The 22,761-nt window shown below is 41.3% G+C and overlaps 2 protein-coding genes across 10 annotated transcripts in view; one reads left to right on the top strand and one right to left on the bottom strand.

Annotated features, from left to right (window-relative positions):
* OARD1 (O-acyl-ADP-ribose deacylase 1) overlaps positions 1-22,761 on the bottom strand; it is a gene marked incomplete at its 5' end in the record, with an annotated part of 56,018 nt that overhangs the window by 33,098 nt on the left and 159 nt on the right. For 4 of the 9 annotated variants that reach the window (XR_014220851.1, XR_014220852.1, XR_014220853.1 and 1 more), the window contains 4 exons: positions 17,461-17,573; positions 18,871-18,929; positions 19,633-19,777; positions 22,086-22,626. Coding sequence is in view for 6 of the 9 variants with exons in the window: in XM_082227141.1 (XP_082083267.1) it covers positions 17,461-17,573; positions 18,871-18,929; positions 19,633-19,777; positions 22,086-22,112 (344 nt within the window). The other 5 variants (XM_082227138.1, XM_082227139.1, XM_082227137.1 and 2 more) reach the window with 5 other exon arrangements.
* APOBEC2 (apolipoprotein B mRNA editing enzyme catalytic subunit 2) lies at positions 2,006-13,145 on the top strand. Its single transcript, XM_082227133.1, has 3 exons — positions 2,006-2,371; positions 10,715-11,262; positions 12,776-13,145. The coding sequence occupies exons 1-2, from the start codon at positions 2,226-2,228 to the stop codon at positions 11,253-11,255; spliced, it is 687 nt and encodes a 228-aa protein (XP_082083259.1). The 5' UTR covers positions 2,006-2,225; the 3' UTR covers positions 11,256-11,262; positions 12,776-13,145.

Genomic DNA, 22,761 nt, shown 5'->3' with positions numbered 1-22,761 from the left:
AGTGAAAACAGAATGCCTAGCCTTGCAAGAGCAGAAATGCTTTCTGCTAGTGCAAAGCTGCTCCCTGTTGATAGCTCCACTTTTCATACTATGTTCATAAATTGTGAAGTGTGAATGTGAGGAATACATATTCTCAAATACTTATACTGTGCAGGAAAACTTGATTTGTTGAAGCACATTTGTCAAACACTGGAGAGTTGAAAAGGGTTTTGGACACTGGGGAGCTCCTGTGGGGTTCCCAACAAAACATACTGGGGGGTAGGGAGAAATAAAAATGTAATAGAGCGAAACGTATAGTTAACTGTTAAATAAAATCCAGCATGAACTTATTTCAAATATTGTCTTGCATTATTAATGTGTTATTATAAAAATGTATGTTGGAATTTTTCAATCTTTATAGTCTAAATTCTACATGAAAGGTATTCAAGGCAATCTCCATCCTCAGGAAGTTTTAGATAGCTCAGGTCAGAGCAATGCAGACATCCCAAACTTTTGCAGGTCAAACTAGCTTGTAGGCAAGCTATATGTTTTTTCAGAATGCATGTACAGCTTGTTGTTGTTGTTGTTTAGTCGTTTAGTCGTGTCCGACTCTTCGTGACCCCATGGACCAGAGCACGCCAGGCACTTCTGTCCTCCACTGCCTCCCGCAGTTTGATCAAACTCATGCTGGTAGCTTCAAGAACACCATCCAACCATCTCATTCTCTGTCGTCCCCTTCTCCTTGTGCCCTCCATCTTTCCCAACATCAGGGTCTTTTCCAGGGAGTCTTCTCTTCTCATGAGGTGGCCAAAGTATTGGAGCCTCAGCTTCACGATCTGTCCTTCCAGTGAGCGCTCAGGGCTGATTTCCTTCAGAATGGAGAGGTTTGATCTTCTTGCAGTCCATGGGACTCTCAAGAGTCTCCTCCAGCATCATAATTCAAAAGCATCAATTCTTCGGCGATCAGCCTTCTTTATGGTCCAGCTCTCACTTCCAGCTTACTAAACTCCAATAGGCAAAATCTGCACATTTCACATCACTTCCTCCTGATCTGGACCCAAAACCACTGGGTTCAAAAAAATTAGCCATTTTTATACTTGTTCAAAACCAGCTGCGTATTCCCTGCCTCAAGCAGGCTCCTATTCTCAACTCATCATCATCAGTATCATTTCCCTTTGCCCCAATCTACATTCATTTTTTAAATATCAAATTGCACCAAGGCAGTATTGGTCCTAGTCCCCTCACTGCAATTCCACCTGAGCAAAACATCTCCAGATAGATTGACTGTGAAGAAGAAAAAGCAGCCACCTAAAAGACATAATACTTCTCCTATATATTCCTTATTAACTAATGCTATCATATTCCAGTGTATTGGAAACTTCATAGCTCCTCAACGAAAGGCAGACCCTGTACAATGGGTTTACTCTCAGGTTTGAGAACAACTTCAGTCATTCAGATTATTTTGCGCTAGCAGAACATCTCCCCCAACATACTTTTGGTATGTGGTACTGATTCCAAACAACTTTCAGTCTGTTTTTCAGTATATTCCCTAGGGCAAAGGTAGCTAACTTTAACAGCATCTGTAGGATCACGTCTCCCTTCATTCCTCGCTACTGGCCATGCTGCCTTGGGCTAATGCAGTCCAATAATGTATGGAAGGCCACATCCCTGCCCTATGAAAACAGGCATTTTAAGAGATACAATTTTCATATGTATGTAAAGGTTTCAACAAAAGGCCCCATTGATCTTTGGCTCAACAACCAGTCCATTTTTTAAAAAAGCTAACAATGGCATTGTGCCTTCCTCCTCCTGTCTAGTCTGGAACGGTGGTCCCTCAAGGGCAGGAGGAGGGCGTACTGTCCAGGGACACTGGTCAGTGACCAGCCTTGCTTGAAGCCAGTTTTCCGTCATGGCTGTGGATAAATAGGTTACTTCTGCATTCAGGATTTTCCATCCATCATCCGCCCACACTGAACTCGTCACTTCATACTTAAAATATAAAAGGGAGGCAAGGGAGAGGCCACAGCCAGAGTGAAAGTGAAGAGGTGACATCCGAGAGTGCTGGAGTCATCCTAGCCTGCACCCAACCCTGTCGTTGCTGCCATTCCATATATAGCTCCTGACAACTGTGTCTAGGGCTGGAACTTCCAGCTCTCCCCACCACCACCTCCTGTCACATTTCTGCATCTGAAGCCTAAGAACAGCTCTTGGCCCCGCTGTAGCCTTTGGACATCCACTGCAACAGGATGGCTGAGAAGCAGGAGCAGCCGCAAGCCTCCCAGAATGGCGAAAAGGCTGAAAATGCAGAGAACGCAGAAAACGCAGAGAATGCAGAGGAGGCCGAAAAGCCACAGGAGCTGGAGGAACTGCCACCCTTCGAAATTGTAACAGGGTAAGAGGTCTGTTTTATCCCATACTCAACGGCAGCAAAAAACACAGAAGACAAAAATATTTTTGCAGAAGTTGGCCGCCGCAATGTTTGCAGGGTTTTGTTTTTTTAAAAAAGGGGTCTGCCCCAGGTTCAAGGTTTTACTGCTCTGAACGACCCATATTATTTCTAAGCTTCTAATACAGAGATTTAAATGTTATTCAAGCAGGATGAACTCACAGCAAGTATTTATTTTACGATTATCATTTATGGCACTGAAACTGTTATTGTCCCTCAGTGGGGGAAATGCTCACCTGTGGGCTTAATCATATTGCAAGAGGTTGCTGGCTGTGTGCCCTCCCACGAGCCAGCAAGAATGTCATGCATTTGGTTAACCTTTTCCACATATGCAGCCTCATTAAAATGAAAAAAGAGGAAACTTTCTGAGTAGGACTAGAGGGACTTTGCATCTATTCCAACTCTGAAACGGAGAGTTATAGCTGCAATTTTTGGCTCGTATCTAGGCAGATAAAATCAAATTGTTTAAAAAGACCAATAGCAGAGGTGAACGCTAAGTCATCTGAGAGATCTAACGGGTTTTTATACAATACAGCAGGCATATAATGCAATCAGAAAATCTTTAATCATAGAGATTGATTCATCTAGGAAAACCTTTTGAGCCACTGTCTTTAAGCATTAATAATATTTATCACAGTACCATATAAGTGTGATACTTAAGACTTCAACTACAATATGTAGTGAGGAATTCATCAATATTATACACCTTTATCCTCTTACCATGAGGATATCTATGCCATGATAGTCAGTTCCCAAAACAAATCAAAAGTGGTCATAAACTGTAAAACAAGGATCTGAATTTGCAGTAATAATAGCTTAGCTAGCAATTTGAGTTTGAAACACTGTTTTACGCTATGCTCTGTGCTGGTGTTGCAGAGGAAAAGAATGAGGCCCACCCAACTAAATGCAGATGAATAGGGCAAGGTGCTAATCCCCAAGACAATGCTTTGTTACCATCCAGAGTCTAGGTGGCTCCTGGTTTCAAGTTTCATACACTTATGCTCTTTTGATGAGTATTACCATCTCATTCTATTATATGGAGTTAAGCCACTTCTGGGTGGAGCTATGGTTTAAGGACTAAATGTTATTCATTCCTTGGTCTCTACCAGAAATAGCAGCAAGAGAAACTGTAAATATAAACTTTTGACACCACTAATTGCTGAATTATTTGGGATTAGGTGCCCAAGGCAGTAATCCTACTTTACACTCTTACCTGGCAGTCCCATTGGAGCTAACTTCTGAGCAGACATGCACTGGATTGTGCCATAAAGGATCATGGTGCATATATTAAAGACACAACTGTTTACAGAGGCATGTCTTTGATCTTTCAGTTATGGATGTTTTTATTTTAATGTTTCAATTATATCGTTTTATTGTGTATTTTAATTTTGAATGCTTATACATATTTTAATACTTGAACAACTGATTTTTATGCAAACTACTTAGAAGCCTATTTGGCATTAAATGGTATATAAATTTACTTATCAATAACAACAGCAGCTTCATGCTACCAGGTGTGTCTCATGTCTCTCAGCATGGGTAGCTCAGCTGGTTAGAGCTTGGTGCTGATACCGCCAAGGTTGCAGGTTTGATCCCTGTATGGGACAGCTGCACACCCCTTCCAACTCTACAATTCTATTATTCCAATTGACACAAAGCAAATAGTTCTGATAGCTTTACTAAAACGGCAATTGAACCATGGACCTCTGGGAAGTTGGGAACGGGCAGTGTTATTGTATTTCTGACATTTATACACAGTCTTTCTTCAAAGGAGCTCAAGGCGGTGTACATGACTGCTCATTTTATCTTCCCATCAATTCCATGAGGTAGGTTAGGTTTACAATGACTAGCTCAGGCTCACACACAGTAAGCTTCATGGCAAAGTGGGGATTTAGATCTGGATCTTGACACTCCTAGTATGACACTGCACCACAGCACTATAGCTGTGTGCAAATACTGGATTATTAAAAATAATAATGCTGTTGAGATGGACATTATTATTGTTACTACTACTACTGCTGTACTACAAAAACCAGGATACACTATTTCAGCTCTAGCTATAACCTCAGTTTTGTAAGAATGAACACCAACAATTCTATCTAGTCCAAACCAAAGATGTTCTAACAGATCTGCACAGTAATCCCACTCCAGTGCAGAGAAGGGATAGTGTGTAATTCAGTGGCAGTCTAGAGCAGTGTTTCCCAACCGGTGTTCTGCGGCACACTAGTGCAGTGTTTCCCAACCGGTGTTCCGCGGCACACTAGACGTTACCTGGTGTGCCGTGGGAGGGAGGCGGGCAAGTCGGGCGGCGAGAGGCGGGGCGGCGGCGGCGAGGAGCGAGCTCCCTCCCACATCCCATCGCCGCTCTGCCGCACGCTAGCTCTTGACTGCTCTTGCCGCTCTTGCCGCACAGCTAGGCTAGGCCGGCCTACTGGGCTGTCGCAGGCGGAAGGCCTGCGCATGCGCAAGGTTTTCGCGCCTTCGGGATTCCCTTCACGCCTTCCTCCTCCCGGGGCCTTGAGAGCGCGGGAAGCGGCAGCGCGAGACCGGCGTTGAGCCTGGCAGGTATTGCGCTTGCCAAGCCAGTCATTTGGGAAATGAAAACTTGCAAAGCAAGCAACCAGTTCAATCTGAGGTACGTGTATGCTTAATATCCTGTATCTGAAACCTGTTCTGCCCCCTCCTCCACACTTGGTGCCATTTTGCAGACTGTCTACTGAAACGTCATACTTTTCTCAGCTTAAATGTTAATAAGGCCTCATCTACACATGCAGCAGAGTAAGTTGACCCAGAATAGTACCAATTCAGATGGCAGATGGGAGAATGACAGTGCTGAATGCTTTCCCATGTAGAACAGTCCCTGCAAATAAAAACCTAGCATATTTGGAAGAGGGATGCTAGCCTAACCATTACCTTCTATGCTGTTACTATTTTTTTATTTTTTTTTACATAAGTAAAAAGTGACCTTTCCCCATCTGGCATGGTGGTGTGCCTCGAGATTTTTTTCATGAAACAAGTGTGCCTTTGCCCAAAAAAGGTTGGGAAACACTGGTCTAGAGGGCATTTGCATCCATAATGTCTTAGCTTCAATTCCTGGCATCTTCAATTAAAAGGATCAGGTAGTAGGTCTTGACTAAACAACGAGGAACTCTGGCAATTTACACATTAGCAGCTTAAAATGTAGCAAGGCTGCTTTGCCCTGCTGTGTTTCAAGTTGCACTTGCTCATTGATGTACATACCAGAGATGGGCAGGGATGTCTTCACCTGGTGCCCACTGCCTGCTTGGCTTCCCCATGCCTGCAACCCACCCAACCCTGGAACTCCTATTCATGAAGCTGCTCGTGTGCTGTCATCGGCACATGCATAATGGCTGTCTAAAATGTAAAGATTTCAGTTTAACCAAGGGAATGTGGCTTACATTTCCAAACTGGACAGATGGAAGCTGGTTTGAATGAAGACATCAAACAGCAGCATTCCTCAGGAAGCTACAGGTTGGATGTGGATTGTGCCAACATCACATATACACGACTTCATACACTAGCAATAGAAATTCACTGGAGCAAGGTCATGTATCCAAAGCTATAAAGCCGAATACTAAAACCTTCATATTCTGTTCTGAAGATGCTCATTGTTTGTAACTTATTGTAATGCTTTTGCTAGGTAGAATCATGCCTTTGCATGAGGTGAGGCATTCTGCCAGTATAATTTAAACTACTATCTTGTAGCATGCCCAGTCTTTCAGAGAGACATCCGTGTTCACAGGCTCAGATAGCGATACTGCCACTTAGTATTACAATATTTAAGCATTCTTTCCAAAGAATTTATTGTTGCTGATTTTTAGGCTTTAGTAGGCTCAATTTCAACTTTTTTTAAGAAAATGAATATAGGTTTGAAACAAAACAGGCTTGCAGAGAAAATATACACCGGTGACATACAGTGGTGCCCCAGAAGACGAATGCCTCGCAAGACGAAAAACTCGCTAGACGAAAGGGTTTTTCGGTTTTGCGTTGCTTCGCTAGACGAATTTCCCTATGGGCTTGCTTTGCAAGACGAAAACGTCTTGCGCTTTTTTAAAAAAAGCCGCTTGAAGAGGCGCAGTTGCAACGGACCGTGCTTTGCAAGACAAAAAACATCGCAAGACAAAAAGACTCGCGGAACGAATTCTTTTCGTCTTGCGAGGCACCACTGTATTCATATGAACTGCAATTGGTACCTCCAAAGTTCTTCTCATCTCTGTCAAATGAGAAGCAGAAGGTAAAAAAGTATTATTTGCCTAAGATCAAGGGAGTTCATAGTGAGCTGAAATTTGAAACCAGTTCTAAGTTCAATTAACTGCTTTCCATGGGTAAGGTTAGGCAATACAAGCAGGGCTGGATTAAAACCGTTAGAGACCCTATGCACTGAAAAAATTAGTGCCCCCATATGTATTTCAACATAAGGATACTAAACCATATCCCCCCACCCACATGTGTGTGTCTGTAAGGAAAAAATATAATCAAGTACCGGTACATAGAACTCAAAAAACATCAAAAATAAAACATAGATTTATTGCAACATATGATGGGATCTTATTTCCTTGCATTATTTTGATCTTTGTTATGCCCCCTGGTTTAGGTGGTGATAAGGAATAAAAAATAAAACAGAAAAATGGGGAAAGAATGTGGAGTGGATGCAAGAAAGTCTAATAAATGCCTGATTTTCCCCTGATGTCTACCTTTTTTAAAAAAAAAGTCATATGTCAAATTCTTTATTTTAAAAAAATCTGTTTTTGTGCCCCTTCTTTGATGGTACCCAAGCACATGCTTAGTCTGCATGCACCAAATACAGTATAAGAGGATACACTATGAATTCAGTGGTCTCATCAAAGCTTTGAATATCTGCAGCCAAACAAGCAGGGCATTTTCCTTCAGAATTTTTATTCTTTAAATATCTTGCGCTCTAAGACAACATAACCCCTGCAGCTGCAAAGAGAAATCTCAGATCAAATTTCCTATTTATTTATAAGCTTCAGTCTGATGAAGCCAGTCATCTAGCTAATGAGGGGATTAAAAACACCAAACATACCAGCATTTCTGCCTAATTATCCCATGGCAGTTCAAGCATTTCAATTGCCATTTGTAGATTAGAAAAGCTTCACAGTGTCTTGCCAAGTTTTTTTGATGCTGTTCCTTAACAGGTGCAGCAGCTGTGGAACCTGCACTGAGAATCTGACCAATCTTTATAATTAAGAATATCCTCCTATCCCTTTCTATAGTGTTCTAATTCTTCCTAAAGCTCCCATGTACATTTCATGAGACTCCTACAGATACATTAATTTGCACTGCATCCTTCTGCAATGGAAATTAAACCATCAGACAAATAGCTTCAGCCCAAAGGATGGAATAACACAAAGTGCAAATCCTGCTCTCTTCTCTTTGGCAGTGGCAGACTGCTGTCATGATCATGAGGATACCTGATACTGTGGCTTCAAAGTCCCTCAAGACAGCAAGCGGCACGTTGTTTGGCTCTTCACAGTGTTCAATCAGTTCCATACACACAGAGCTTTGTCCTTACAACAAGCCAGTGAAATAGGTTAAGCTAAGAAATTGTGCGCTTCACAGCTGAATAGTGATTTGAACCTAGATCTCCCCAAGTCATAATCTGACACTCTTACATCATACTGGCTCTTACATTACTAGTTTCTCAGACAATTTCACAAATGGAGTTAAGCTAGAAAATTATATAAACAAAATAATAGGGCCTATTACAGTGGGTTGCTGCACATCACCATAATCTAAGAGAGTGCTTCCAGACTCATCTTGTAGAAGTAATACACAGCATTTAAATATTAGAACCGCAGATCAATGAGATTTTTTTTAAGGAGATATCTTAAGGACAATAAATTCACCAGCACTACCTCATAAATCAACTTGGAATTTCAATTCCAATGTTTTCCACAAGTATTCCTTGCATGGGAATAACTTAAAAAGTACTTCTGTAAGGGGACAAGGTAACACAGAGAGGATTTACAACAGAGCTTTAAATATCCAAATGTCTAGTTTCTAGTTTCAAGGAGTCATCCAATGCAGTAAGATTTATATAGCTCATTTTCTTCACTGGTAAAACGTGGATATATGTATTTCCCAACACTCACATATATAATATGCTCAGTCCTCTTTAAATGAACAGAAATGTGCAATAAAGAAAGAAATAATTAACCTCACATAGCAAATTGGGGGAGTAAGTCAGTCAGCCAGCTATTATGTCCCTTCTAGCCTCAGAACTGCAATGAACTATGAATTTTAATGTGTTGTAGAAGTCCCTTGAGCATTCTGAATCACTATTAGGTTAGAAGAGAACAGCTATTGTTAGGGGCAAATTGAACAGCACACAAGATAGCTTGAAAGGCAACTATGTCACAGACGTGCGCGTATGTGCTGATTTATGGGACGTGTGGTTTCTTTTCCCCTTGCCCTTTCAGTGATGAATAACTAAGCGTTTCAGAGCTGCAGGGGGCACGAGCAATCTGCTACAATTTTTGATTGCTAAGGACAGAGGCTTCAAAGCCTTGAGGCAAGATCTGTATAAGATATTTTCCAGCACCGAGTTTAGAATCCACACACACTGGAATATGCACTCTGCACTTATGTGCAATTAGGCAGAACATAGCAGACACTATAGAGATAAGCACTACATCAAACAGTGCAGCTATATTGGCATCCACAATGAGCAAACAGTTTTCATGGGTGTACCGGGCACTTAAAATCCAAGAAAGTCTAGGTGGTAGCCAATCTAGCGCTCTCCAAATCCTGTGGACTACAATTTTAATCACTTCCAGCCACCTTGAGTAGTGATCAGAGATGATAGGAGTTGAAGCCCACCATATCAGCCTGCAACCCCTAGTATACCCTAATGCTACCTAAAAAATTGCCATTCATTTTGCATGTTAAATTATCCTTGCTTTGAAGCCAGTGAACCTGAGCAATTCCATAAAAGATGCTGTACTGTCTTTCCTGTGGTAAACTAACAAACCAAACAATGGCACCTTAAAGAGAAATTGATTTACATTTTGAGCCTCTGAAGGCCAAGAGCCTCTTACATCTGGTACATAGACAGAAATATGAAGATGAGTTCACCTGGCAGGAAATACAGTGGAGCAAAGCCCAGTTTTACAAGATGGGACTTTGAGAGAGATAAATGGATGCACTTACTTAGATCATATAACTTAATACTCTGTTGAAAGAGCAAAGTGAAATGTTGAAGCCCCACACAGAAGAATGGACATACATAGAGCTGGTTTGATATGCTTCTCCTACTTCAGTGGGAGAAATTCAATGTAGTGCTATGGCAATAGTTCTGTCAGTGCAAGCTTTCCAGCTTGCCAGACAGAACATCCTCCTCTCCGCTTCCCATGTGCTGTTCAGGAAGTTCTCTCACACACTCAAAGGGGGAATGAAGGAGGAGATTGGGGAGGAAGCCCTGTTGTGCTAGCAGGAGCCCGTGCTGGCTTCTGCTAGCGGGACTTGCTAGCTGAATCCCACACAACAGAATAACAAGCTTCTACAAGGCAACTATCATGGAAGATTCCAAATCTTGACCCATCTATGAGTCAATCAGAGTCTGAACTTAAGCTTGCTGCAGAAAAAGGTCAGAGAAGGTTCTTTCTTAGAGGTACAAATCTCACTATGGGGTGGAGGGAGAGAAGAAAATATGTACTGGGATTAAGTGCTAACTTGTGTGCATTACACCAAGAGTAATTCAAGATGAGGCATCTTGGATACAAGAAAGGAGCTAGAAAAGTAAAGGAAGAAGCGAAAAATCTTAATAACTAGTAGATTTAAATGAATATAGAAAAATGGAGCAGGCAAGTGAATAGCTCACTAATAGTTTGTAGATACTTACTTTCAAATCATTTTAAAACCACAAAAGGGAAAATTAGCTTGTGTATATCAGCAACAGATTACTTGAAAAACAGCTGATGCAAACACAACCTGCCCTCTAAGCTGGAAGCATCTGACGACTTATTTCCTCCAACTTTTCCCCAATTCCAATAGCAACTCCCTTGTTGTTATACCAAAGTTTTTTCACCAACTTCTACCATAAACCTCCAAATTACTTGAACATGGAATTAAATACTGTATCTTCAGGAAATTTAGTCATTGCCCAATTCTTCTATGTCTCAGGCCTTAAAGGGAATAGCATGGTTACAAAATTACCTTAACACCACCAATAACTGAAATTAATGGATGAAGGAGGTTGTGTGTTATTGGGTGTGTAACACTGAGGCTTTCTTTCACTCTTTTATACAGGGAACGGCTTCCAGCCTTCTTTTTCAAGTTCCAGTTCAAGAATGTAGAATACAGTTCAGGCCGGAACAAGACCTTCCTGTGCTACATCATAGAGATTCAAGGCAAGGAGTCAAAAACCTTACGGGGCTATCTGGAGGATGAACATGCAGCAGCCCATGCAGAAGATGCCTTCTTCAATACCATCTTGCCTACGTGTGAATCTGGCCTACGCTACAATGTTACCTGGTATGTCTCTTCTAGCCCCTGCGTCGGCTGCGCTGAGCAGATAACTAAGGCACTGAAGAAGAACAAGAACCTGAAGCTCTCCATTGCAGTGGGCCGTCTCTTCATGTGGGAAGAGCCTGACATCCAAGCTGCTCTGAAGAAATTGAAGGCAGCTGGCTGTAAAATGAGAATCATGAAGCCTCAAGACTTTGAGTATGTATGGAAGAATTTTGTAGAGCAGGAGGAAGGTGAGGAACCTAAGGCATTTACACCCTGGGAGGACATTCAAGAAAACTTCCTATATTATGAAGAAAAGCTTGCTGAAGTTTTGCACTGAGGTTCAAGTAAGTACAGTACCGTAATGAATTCTGAAAACTAATTTCAAAAAGCTTTCTCCTTTTTAGAGTAGTTTCTCCGACCATCTAACTCATGAAAAAGATACATTTTGTTCTATCCAATGTTAATAAGATAAAGCAAAGAGCTGGAGACATTTTTTTAATTTTCCCCTTTTCAGAAGAGCCATACTGAAGTCTATTTCATAAGCTCCATGAGAGGTCTAGATGCCTATCAAAACTATTTCTGTGTGGCAGATACCCTACACAGCTCCTGTGCATAGGTGGAAGACCAACTGCCTTGCCACATGGCAGAAGCTTTTGCAGGTGCCCTGAGTGTAGCATCTGAACAGAAAGTTGGCTTCAAAACATCTCAACCTGTGACTCTTCAGATGTTGTTGCACTCCCAACAACACCAGCCAGCATAGCCAACAGCCAGAGATTATGGGAACTGGAATCTAACAACATATGGTGGGCCAGAGGACCTTGGCCTACAATGACTTGCAGTGGCTCTCCAAGATTTCAAATAAGAGCCTTTCCCAGCTCTACCTAGAGATGCCAGGGATTATAACTGGGCATGCCTCCAGACCATCACTATTTTGCAGAAGGGATTCAAGCACATACTGAAAATTTAGGCTTGTGCAATTAAAGTGGATTAATACACTGTGTCACCCAAATGTGACAAATCCACACAAAAAACACTTTTTGCAGTTGGAAACGCACTGAAAAATCTTGGATGAATGAATGAGAAACAGGAAGATATATAAACACCTATAAGCAGTTCAGGATGAATACTCACAATCGTATAACAACCCCAGAAGCAAAGCAGAACTAATGTTCAAAAGAGAACAAACATAGCCTAAGCTCCATGTTAGCTTTGTGCCATCAAATCAGAATGAATGCTCAATAAATAGGTTTTCTAGAGGAGCCCTGGGACCTGCTGCATGCAAAACATGTGCTCTACCAATAAGCTATGGCCCCATCCCCTGGGCTGTATCTGCTGCTCTGACGGAACAGGTAATCTTATTATATTATACATCACAATATACAACAAACAAGTTCTAGAGGCATACTTCAAAAGACATTATTTTTTCCTGCAGTTCAGATTCATTACTTTGAATCCCATCTATTTAAAACAGGCATTGAAGAAAACAGATTAAAATATTATGGAAAACAAATGCTAATAAAGCAGGCACATGACATTACAGCAAACCTCATCTGGAACCTCATCAGTATACAATCGAAGTCCTATACCAGCTTCCATATAAAATGTCAACAGGAATCTTAGGCACCCCATTCTAAGACAAAACCTTATTATAAAACGCAATATGTGCCACATGGAATTTATGCTAGGAACTTGGCAAGGGGTGAAGAAAAACATCCGGCAAACACCCCACCCCAAGCTAAAGGAGAGCTATTTTGTCCATTATGCAAGAGGAACAAACTGGTGAGGCATTGGTTATTTTGAGCAATAAAGCCCCGTACATTTGAGAAAAGCAACTCAAGTCTCCCTTTCTCTCCCCAGGGCCAGCGTGTGTGAAGTTTGCCAACCCTATGGAGAGACAAACATGATATACTTTGACATCTGGGACTCCCCCTTCAGTCCTCCAGAGCTGCTTTGAAAAAGAAAAACAACACCACAAGTCTCTGGCTGACATGTCGCCTTGCTGACTAAAAATACATTTATTATGCTGCATGTAGGCATTTGGTTGTTTGAAATATATAAACCTGCAGTGCTGCTGGTCACATGGGAGGAAAAAGCATTATGATATGAAATGAAGTTAACAATCCGCAGTGCAAAGCTTTTCATCACTGAAAACTTTAAGCAAAGAAGTCAAACCACACCAAAGAGCTCCTTACCAAAACATTAATGCAAATTAAATAAGTTTAGCAAATGTGGTACTCTTTTATCATTTCAGATCTCCTTTAAGAGAGCATAAAATAAGTCCTGCTATTCAGCCACTTGCTATCTGACAATTCACTTAGAATTCACTTAGAATTATGCCCAAATCTTGCTATACACTCTGCAGATTCACTTGTTTGAACAGTCGGCTTCCTTACATGTCTACCCAGCAGGAAATCCCATTACATTCAATGGAATTTACTTTCAAGTAAAGTGGTATAGGATTGCTGCCCCAAAGGTAAAAAACAATGGTCCTAATCCAGAAACATGTGGCAGCTTGAGTCCTTCTTTTCAGCATGGCCATTCTTCCATACCAGCTCCAATTTGGGGAAACATCTGATGTACCTCTGAAGCAAAGCAAGGAACAGCTCATAGGAGAGAGGGGTGCCAAAATTCTGGAAGACCTACATAAACCTTTGCATCTGCATAAAGGGGTTCGCTAGATCACAGAATGTATTACAATATGATGAGAAATGTGTAATAGCATAAACCAGGGGTTCTCAAACTGTGGAACCAGTGTTCTGCAAGCTTCATTCAGATGGCCCATGATGTATCTGTAAAAATACGATTAAAATGCATACTGCATCTAGCACAGTGTGCTACAACAGGCAAAAAAAATATTAAGTGGTTCACCAAGACCCTCTGAGATTTTCACGTGGTCCATGAGAAAAATAGTTCGGGAACCACTGACATAGACCTCTTAGTTAATAAAGCAATTAATAAAGATTTACAAGTTCCCTTCCAAGATCACTGTACTGAAAATGCTCTGTGATACAAATATGTGAAGATCACATAAAAGGGATATTGATGATTTCAACAAAAGGACCACAGTAGTGACAGATTCTCCACATTAAACATATGGGGAAATGAAAAATTTGCTCCCAGAGCGTTTCTTTATTTGTGCACAATTTCTGTCTTCTGTACCTATTGTATTTTTCGCCCCATAGGACGCACCTAGTTGGGGGGGGGATAAAGAAAAAAAATTATCCCCCCCTGGCGCGGGGCTGGGGCGGGGGAAGCCCGAGCTTCCCCCGACCCCAGAACAGGCAGCTCTCTGCAAGCCTTGGGAGACCGGCGCGACTTCCCGCCGGGCTCCCACGCCTTGCGGATATCTGCCTGAAGCCCAAACCAGGTCGGGGAACAGCGGGAAGGCGCAGCGCCGCCATCCCACTGTCCCCCTGCCAGCCACCAAACCAGGTCGGGGGACAGTGGGATGGCAGCGTTCCGCCTCCCCGCTGTCCCCCAAGCTTGGTGAGCTGGCGGCGGGGGAAGCGCGCTTCTCCCCACTGCCAGCCTCCAAACCGGGTCGGGGGACAGTGGGATGGCAGCGTTCCGCCTCCCCGTTGTCCCCCGAGCTTGGTGGGATGGCGGTGGGGAGAAGCGCGCTTCTCCCCACCGCCAGCCTCCAAACCAGGTCGGGGAACCAAAGCCCGGGGCGCGCTGTGCAGCGCGCCCCAGGCTTCAAGATGCAGGCTGATATCCGCAAGCCTAGGGAGCCCAACGGGAACTCCCGCGGGCTCCCAAGGATTGCGGAGAGCTTCCTGAAGCCTGGAGAGTGAGAGGGGTCGGTGCGCACTGACCCCTCTCGCTCTTCAGGCTTCAGCGAAAGCCTGCATTCGCCCCATAGGACGCACATACATTTCCCCTTCATTTTTGGAAGGGAAAATGTGCATCCTATAGGGCGAAAAATACAGTATATCCTTTCAGAGACACACTATTCAGTTAATTTAATGAAATATGCTAATTGGATAATACCTATCTTCTTATATTTATTGCACATACAGATCTAAGGGAAACAGCATTTATTTTAATATATGCTATATAGGAGCTTTTATTTTTCTGCAAGAAGCAACCTTGAAGCTCTGACCATATATGGCAAGAACAAGAGCTGCAGAAGTAGAGTTTTGGGCAAGACTTAGAAAAATCCCATGTCAGATATCTAAGAGGTATTTTTTTATAGTTGCTTAATCATGTTATTTAATATTGATATGTTCCTTTGCTGCTCAGCAATATCTGGTTTATGAAACAAATGGACTAAATGGACCTGATCCAGAATTCCACATGTATGCCAATATGCACAGAGCTCTTACATATGCAGGATACCCCAATAATTTCAATAAAGTAGATCAGTGCTGGATTTACATATAAGCTAAACAAACTATAGCTTAGGGCCCAACTCTCTTGGGCCATCCAAAAAAATTTAAAGAAAAAACAAAACCCATGGGTGTACATTTTCAAACCATAAGATAAACTTCTTCTTAATTGTATTTCAGTTCAACAATTACTTTGATAAAATTCATATTTTGTTATGTGCAAATGGCTTTAGATGCCTATTAGGTCCATAAATTACCATATAGTATATATTCAACACACAAAAACAGCGACAATTTGTTGTTGACAAAGAACAGCTGGACATATAAAGGGCCCCATTACCTTCAGTAGCTTAGGGCCTCATCAAACCTAAATCCGGCCCTGAAGTAGATGTACATATCAGACCTTGTATGTGCACAAAGAGATACAACTCTAGTTCAAAATTAAACAGTTCACTCATTCTTGGAAATGGTATTTTATTTACACAGAATAGGAAAATCTAATTACAGAACAGTACTTTAAACAGAGCATATAAGACCTGCAACAGTTAACCACTGAGGTCCCATAGTTTTCACATTATTCTGAAACACAGGATTGTATAGTAGAAAGTGCTACACTAACCCAAACACATCTATGCAAAGCCTTTATGTCTGTTTGTTTTTAATTTGTAAGTTTGTCTGCTGAGTAAAGCACACTCATCTGCTGGCTAGATAAACATCCCTGAAAGATCCAATTGTAAATCTCTACAAAACATTGTCCATACTTGGACACTAATAATGGTGAGAAATGTCTGGAAGAGTAAAGAAAACTGAAACAAGATCATACCATCATCTTCTTCCAAATCAGTCACAAACACAGATTACAACAGTATAACAGAGCAACTGCCCTAATAATTACAGGGAATAAACTGTAATGCTAACATCTGTGTCCTCAAATACTTCTTCAAGCACTGTTGAAACTTTATTCCAATCCAGGCGGTCAAGTCCACACCCAATCCTGGAAGATAAAGAATGCCCAAGTATTCCCACACATTCATTCTTGCCAATTCACCCTTGAGAAATATCCTAAAAATTGCTATTCTGTAGAATCATCATAACGTTTAATCAAAATACTCGTAATTGCTCCCAAGCAAAGCCAGTTAGAATTATTACTAGTCTCACATACAAATAGCATCACAAAATGAATACACCAGATCTGTCAGTCATGAATTGGTGCCCAGTTCTGAGGTCATGGAGAAATCATGGTCAGGACATCATGAATGGGCTATGCTATGTGCAGCTGCATTTCCTCCTCTTTCTGCATGCTTTGACTTCCTCTTGCTTCCTGCTTTACAGTAACCATAGTATGCCATAACATCCATATCAGGCAAACTATGATTACTGCAAACCATATTATGTCTCCAAATCTGAACTGGAAGTACTTACACCCAGTTTAGAGGTCACCATAAACTAAAAAGAGAGGGAGGGAACAGGCATGCAAAGAGAACACAAAGTCCGCTGAACAATAACCAAATCAAGATTTGAATGAAACATCAGAACAAGATGTACATCCATTTACACATGCAACAAAAAATAAAATCAATAACTAGTTGCCCTCAAAACTGCAGCAGAGTATGTACTCAAATGCAAGAAAGTTAGCAAGCTAAAACAGACATATTATTGGATCATCTAAATATTACTAATGTCTAGATTTCTCAGCATATCATCTATATAATACTTCGGGCTTTGGTTCTGACAATTGCTATTGTTTTCCACAATATTTTTATCAACTCAGAGGTGGTCAGAGCAGAGTTTTCTCAAAAAGCATAAATCTGCTCCAAAACACAGTGTTATCCGTTGGCCTCAAATATATTCATTTTCTCCTCCATAATTTCTAGATTGTAAACTTAAACGAAGTAGAAAAAGTCATTTCTTTCACACCTATGTCATCAGTAAATATATATAGAATACAGTGATACCTCTGGTTACGTACTTAATTTGTTCTGGAGATCCGTTCTTAACCTGAAACTGTTCTTAACCTGAGGTACCACTTTAGCTAATGGGGCCTCCCTCTGCCACCACACCGCCATGCAATTTCTGTTCTCATCCTGAAGCAAAGTTCTTAACCTGAGGTACTATTTCTGGGTTAATGGAGTCTGTAACCTGAAGCGTCTGTAACCTGAGGTACCACTGTACATTTTAAAGCATTTGAAATTTTCCAGTATCAAATTTGCTTACTTGGGCATAGAAATGCAAGTTACGCCATTATCCATGCAGTGGAGTTTCATAGCTTCCAGACTCTTCTGTAAATTGCCATAGGTAGGTTTATGAAAGTATTTGTTCTTTGTAATCTGAAAGCAAGTGCAAGGTTAAGTGCAGATTAGCCATACTTTTGATTAGGCATCTTTACATCCCATGTGACACGTGCCTTCTCAGAATAAGTTGCACTGAATTCAATAGGACCCACTGTCTAGTAAGCTTATTTAGGATTGCAGTCTTAGGCTGAAATCTTGTACAAAATTACCTGAGACTAGTGATCTCAGTGGGATATAATTCTGAGTAGACACTTAAAGGATTGTGTTGCCTCATTCATTTATTAGGTACTTTTAACCAATACTGTTGATACTAACCAATACTGTTGATACTAACCATAGATCACATGAATCTAGATCATTAATTTGGCTGCTTGGACTAGCAAACTGAGACATGTTAAAATTTGCTAAAATCTGGGCCTTTGGGTTGCAGTCTCAAAATTAAGTACTTGCAATTTGCATCAGTGTCAGTGGGACGTGTAAATGGCATGATAGCTGCCACACACACATTAAAACCTGGTCCCTGCGATGTTAAAAACACTGAGATTCTGCAGGTAAATATTATGATTTATGTTTGTTTTATTTATTTTTAAAGGCTCCTGCAAAGTTATATTTTGAAAAGACTTTTTTTGTTACAAAATTTTAATCACTGCTGCTGATACCTATTTGTAAATAGCTGTTTTGAAAGAATGTGACAGAATAATCCAGCCATACTTCGTATTACAAACGCAATTTACAAACAAGGAAGCAAATATTTCAAGTCCTGAGTGTTTTTGGAGAATATGATTCAACTGAATAAACAAACAAATTTCACACCACCAGGAACCTCTTAATGAAGCATAGTATAACAGCAAAAAGAGAAGACAGCTAATTGTCTATGTAAATATATAAAGAGATATTTTAAAAGGGAAGAAATATATCATGCTAAATTGCATTTAACACAGTTGCCAACTTAGCTCCAGACAGATATAACACAAATGTGAATACATCCACTTCTTGAATCACTGTGTGTTTTCAAATAAGATTTCAAGCAAAGGTATTGTTTGTGATCATCTGAATACTGGATGGTACAGACTACTCTGAAATTTACTAAATAACACACCACTCAAACAGCAACTTCAATTTCTGCAACAGTTTGCACTTGAACTCTTAATGAAAGGCCTATGTAAGTGAAAGCTGTTGATGAAGTTGCATTGCAGCGAGATTAGGTCATTAAGATAAGGGTGTTTTTATCTTTCACTGACAAATGAAGAAGCAGAAATACTAATACAGACAGATATCTCCCTGCTAAAATCAGTTCATGTACCCAAACCTTTATCATGTGCCCTGCTCTTACCAGATAGTACACATATCGATTGTCTCTCTGCAGAACAGCCACATCTCCAGTCTTCTTTTCTAAAACAAATTAGAACATCTTTAACAGAGCCAAAACTAGGTTTTTTGTCACCTGGGTCAAAGACCCAGTTTGACACCCTACTCCCCAATGTGTGCTTGCGTACATATAAAGGTAAAGGTAAAGGTACCCCTGCCCAAGCGGGCCAGTCTTGACAGACTCTGGGGTTTGTGCGCCCATCTCACATCTATAGGCCGGGGGCCAGCGCTGTCCGGAGACACTTCCGGGTCACGTGGCCAGCGTGACAAAGCTGCATCTGGCGAGCCAGCACAGCACACGGAACGCCGTTTACCTTCCCGCTGGTAAGCGGTACCTATTTATCTACTTGCACCCGGGGGTGCTTTCGAACTGCTAGGTTGGCAGGCGCTGGGACCGAGCAGCGGGAGCGCACCCCGCCGCGGGGATTCGAACCGCCGACCTTTCGATCGGCAAGCCCTAGGCGCTGAGGCTTTTACCCACAGCGCCACCCGCGTCCCGTGCGTACATATACATACAAACAAAAACAGATCTCAACACATTTATTCATAAAGGGCATAAAAAGTTGGCTTCCCACAGCCAATCAGAAGCTGCACTTTGGTTTCCGAACATTTTGGAGGTTGAAAGGACTTCCAGAATGGATTCCATTCGACTTCCAAGGTACAACTGTATTAAGAACCTAGGTTCTTTTTTTTATACATTAGGCATTATTTTTCCTTAACTACTTACTCTGGTTCAAGAGCTCCTGAACACCACCAAACTTCTTCTTGAAAATGGCAGCTATGCCAGCACTCATGTGACAATCCTCACTGATGCAGTGAGCAAGGGAGTCTGTTCCAGGACACGTAAAAAGGTCCCCTTTTATGTACATGATCTGAGGATCGAAAGAAAGAAAGAAAGAAAGAAAGAAAGAAAGAAGCATTTGAGTCAGAACACCAGGCAAAATTCAGTATCACAAAGAGTGCCACCATCTAAGTCAGACACCTTCCTTTGATCCTGTGCATTTTTACTCCAAGTAAATCCCAACACAATAATTAAGGCTTGTTCTTATCAGTGCAAAATATTACAGACTCAGAACTATGCACACTCACCTAGGAGTAAATCCCCCTTAAGGCAGTGGAACTTACTTCCAAGTAAACATGCACTGCGTTGTGCTGCCAGTATCCACATCAATGCATTCCTGTCCCATTTATAGTTAGGTTTGTGCTAAGACTAAAGAATTCTGAAATCTGTTTGCAGCACAATCTTTTCCATATCTTGGAACTTTATGGTAAAGTGTTGATAAGAAATCTAATAACATCTACTATATTTACTCCGAAGTAACTCTCAATGAGTTCAGTATTATTTACTTATACTTACCTGAAGGCTTCATTGAAACAAATGGGAGTTGCTTACAAGAAACCTTGGTTAGAACTAGAATAACTGCTTAGGACTTTGTCTTCATAATTAAGTTCTATTACTGTTGAGTTCTAAGTTATTTGTGAGCCATATAAATGTTACACATAAATACTGTGGAGATAGCTAATTAATTTATCCATCTCTTTCTATAGATTTAACTTACTTGGAGTATTCTCATATCATTTACCAGTTAATAGTACAGTACTTGGTATTTAAAGTTAGAACACATTCCAGTCATAAAATTGCAAACCTTCATTTTAATGGGGAGGGCATTCCCTGATTCATCTGAAACCCGGAAGTCTTTATACAGCTACACAATAAATGCAGTAGCCACTAATTAAGTTTTAACTATGTGATTTCATTTAGAAACAGTACTACCTAACATAAAATCAGTACAGTACAAGAACTTCAAGACTAGCAATAGCCAGCCTTCGTCTGGCTGCCTGATGTCAGCAATATAGCCAATGTCAACAGTATGAAAGCTCTCCAAAACTACCACACAGTATTTCCTGCTGGGAGTCGCAGACAATTTCCAACTAATGACCTACTGCACACAGGGAGCTACAAGAATGACAAAGCTAAACTCACAACAAAAGAAGTATGAGCTTCTGTTCATACTAAGATGCATGTCTATCAGCCGGACCCTCATTATGTTTACACAGAAGCCACTCTGTTCTCAATGGGATTTGCTTCAAATTGCAGCCTCAATCTGCAGAAAATAACATGAATTGGACAGCTTTCTTTTGAGTCCTTGACAATCGGGGAGAATTAATTTCTTATAAGGGCCAAAATGGAAAACGCCCAAAGCACAGTTGGAAGCTAGGATCACACTGATTCAAAACTCAAATACCTATTCCAAGGAGTCTGAATCTTCTAAATTTACATTATAAAATGTGGATTATGAAAACCTGACAGATATATTTGCAGCAAGGCCAAATGAAAAATTTCAGCCAAATGGCTGAAAACAAACATGGCTATCAGGCAGGTTTTTTGTTTTGCTTTGTTTTTTAAGAGGAGTGAGCTAGAGGGAAACATCATGAGAATTAATAGCATTTTTAATCTAACTTGCAAAAATGCCAGCCATTTTATACTTGGTGTTTTGTTCTATTAAAGACCGTTGGTGTAGGATCAACAAGGATAGAACAGGTGAACATGATGGACAGAGAACTATTTCCAAAATAATAATCAATGGTCAGATTGTGAATAGTTGTGTGTGTCGATCTGAACTTATTCTGTCATTTACTGTACTGTAACCTAAAGCTTACAAGAAAATGAATAGAATACTTTTGATCACCACCTATGAAAGACAGCTGTAATGACTACGAGAGGATTTGTTCAACACATGGGGAAGTGCCTATTTATATTAGATTTAAGACTGCCAATTGAGTGAACAGTTTCCTGACGAGCCCATTAGGTGGCAGTCACAGTCAGGCAGGACCCAAAACGGTACGGCTCCAAAATTGCACCAGTGAACTGGAGAACCTTTTCTCGGCGCTTTCGAGGCAAAGCTGTGTTAAGGGAAACAACCAAGTCCAGTACTGTATTCATTATCAGGTGTAGCGTACCAAGCAAATTGTAAGTCTTGAGAATACATTTGCTTAATATACCATCAAAACCAAATACCTAAACTTTCGCCTCCTTACATCACAACTATAGGATTGCACATAATTACAATAAAGATACCCCGCTTTCCTGCTACGAGAACTAAAACAGCAGGCACCAACACCAGCAAAACAGAATTGCTGAATTATAACAAATGGAGGGAAAAAGACTCCACTACGCACTCGCTCTCCTTTTGCAGCCATAAGCATCGAGGGCTTTCCAGGATTTCTTCAGGTGTAAAGACTGGAAATAAATGGAAAATTCCTATGGGAAAAACGAACTGGAATGACAGGCAACAGCAGCCCCAAAACAATAAATACGAATCGAGGTACCGGAGACCCTGGGGGGTGTTATCAAATAAGGGCTCTCCCCCCGGCTTTACTTTAGCGTGCTTTTTTAAACACAGATAGCCTCCCAAGAGTTTCGGTATAATTATTCTGCCTACCGCCTTCTGAGGTAAATGCGAAATAAAAGCGGGAAGTGTCCCCCTGACCCGTTCCCACTACCCTGCCCTAACGGCTGCTGAGCTATTAGACGTCTCCACAACGGAAGGCGCCTTCCCCTGTTTCAAAAGCGGTAGCTACTAACACCCTCCGGGGAAAAGCGGCGCTGTCCGCCACCGAGAACGTGCAAAGGCAAACGTGTAACGTCGCTCTCCAGCCTTGTTTTGGCCGGCGGAGGGGAGGCCCTCCAGTTTCCTGTAAACGCAAGATACAAAATGGCAGCTACCCACACGTATGCCTTTCTAGGCAGAAAACTCTATGGTGTCGCCTCAGAGCACAAATTACCATAGGAAACAGACACAGCAATTATCCTGCCCTGCACATGCGTAGAGAAGCTATCTAAAAGCAGAAGGCA

The sequence above is a fragment of the Podarcis vaucheri genome (genome assembly GCF_965113315.1).
Source record: "Podarcis vaucheri genome assembly, chromosome: 6".
Classification (NCBI taxonomy): domain Eukaryota; kingdom Metazoa; phylum Chordata; class Lepidosauria; order Squamata; family Lacertidae; genus Podarcis; species Podarcis vaucheri.
Note: the sequence above shows the minus strand (reverse complement) of the source record. Positions and strands in the feature narration are given on the sequence as shown.

What these genes read in the sequence shown, in the direction of transcription:
- APOBEC2 (XM_082227133.1), top strand. Translation starts at nt 2,226, where the DNA reads ATGGCTGAGAAGCAGGAGCAGCCGCAAGCCTCCCAGAATGGCGAAAAG. An exon ending in CCCTTCGAAATTGTAACAGG is followed by an intron (nt 2,372 to 10,714) that starts GTAAGAGGTCTG and finishes TCTTTTATACAG; the next exon opens with GGAACGGCTTCCAGCCTTCT.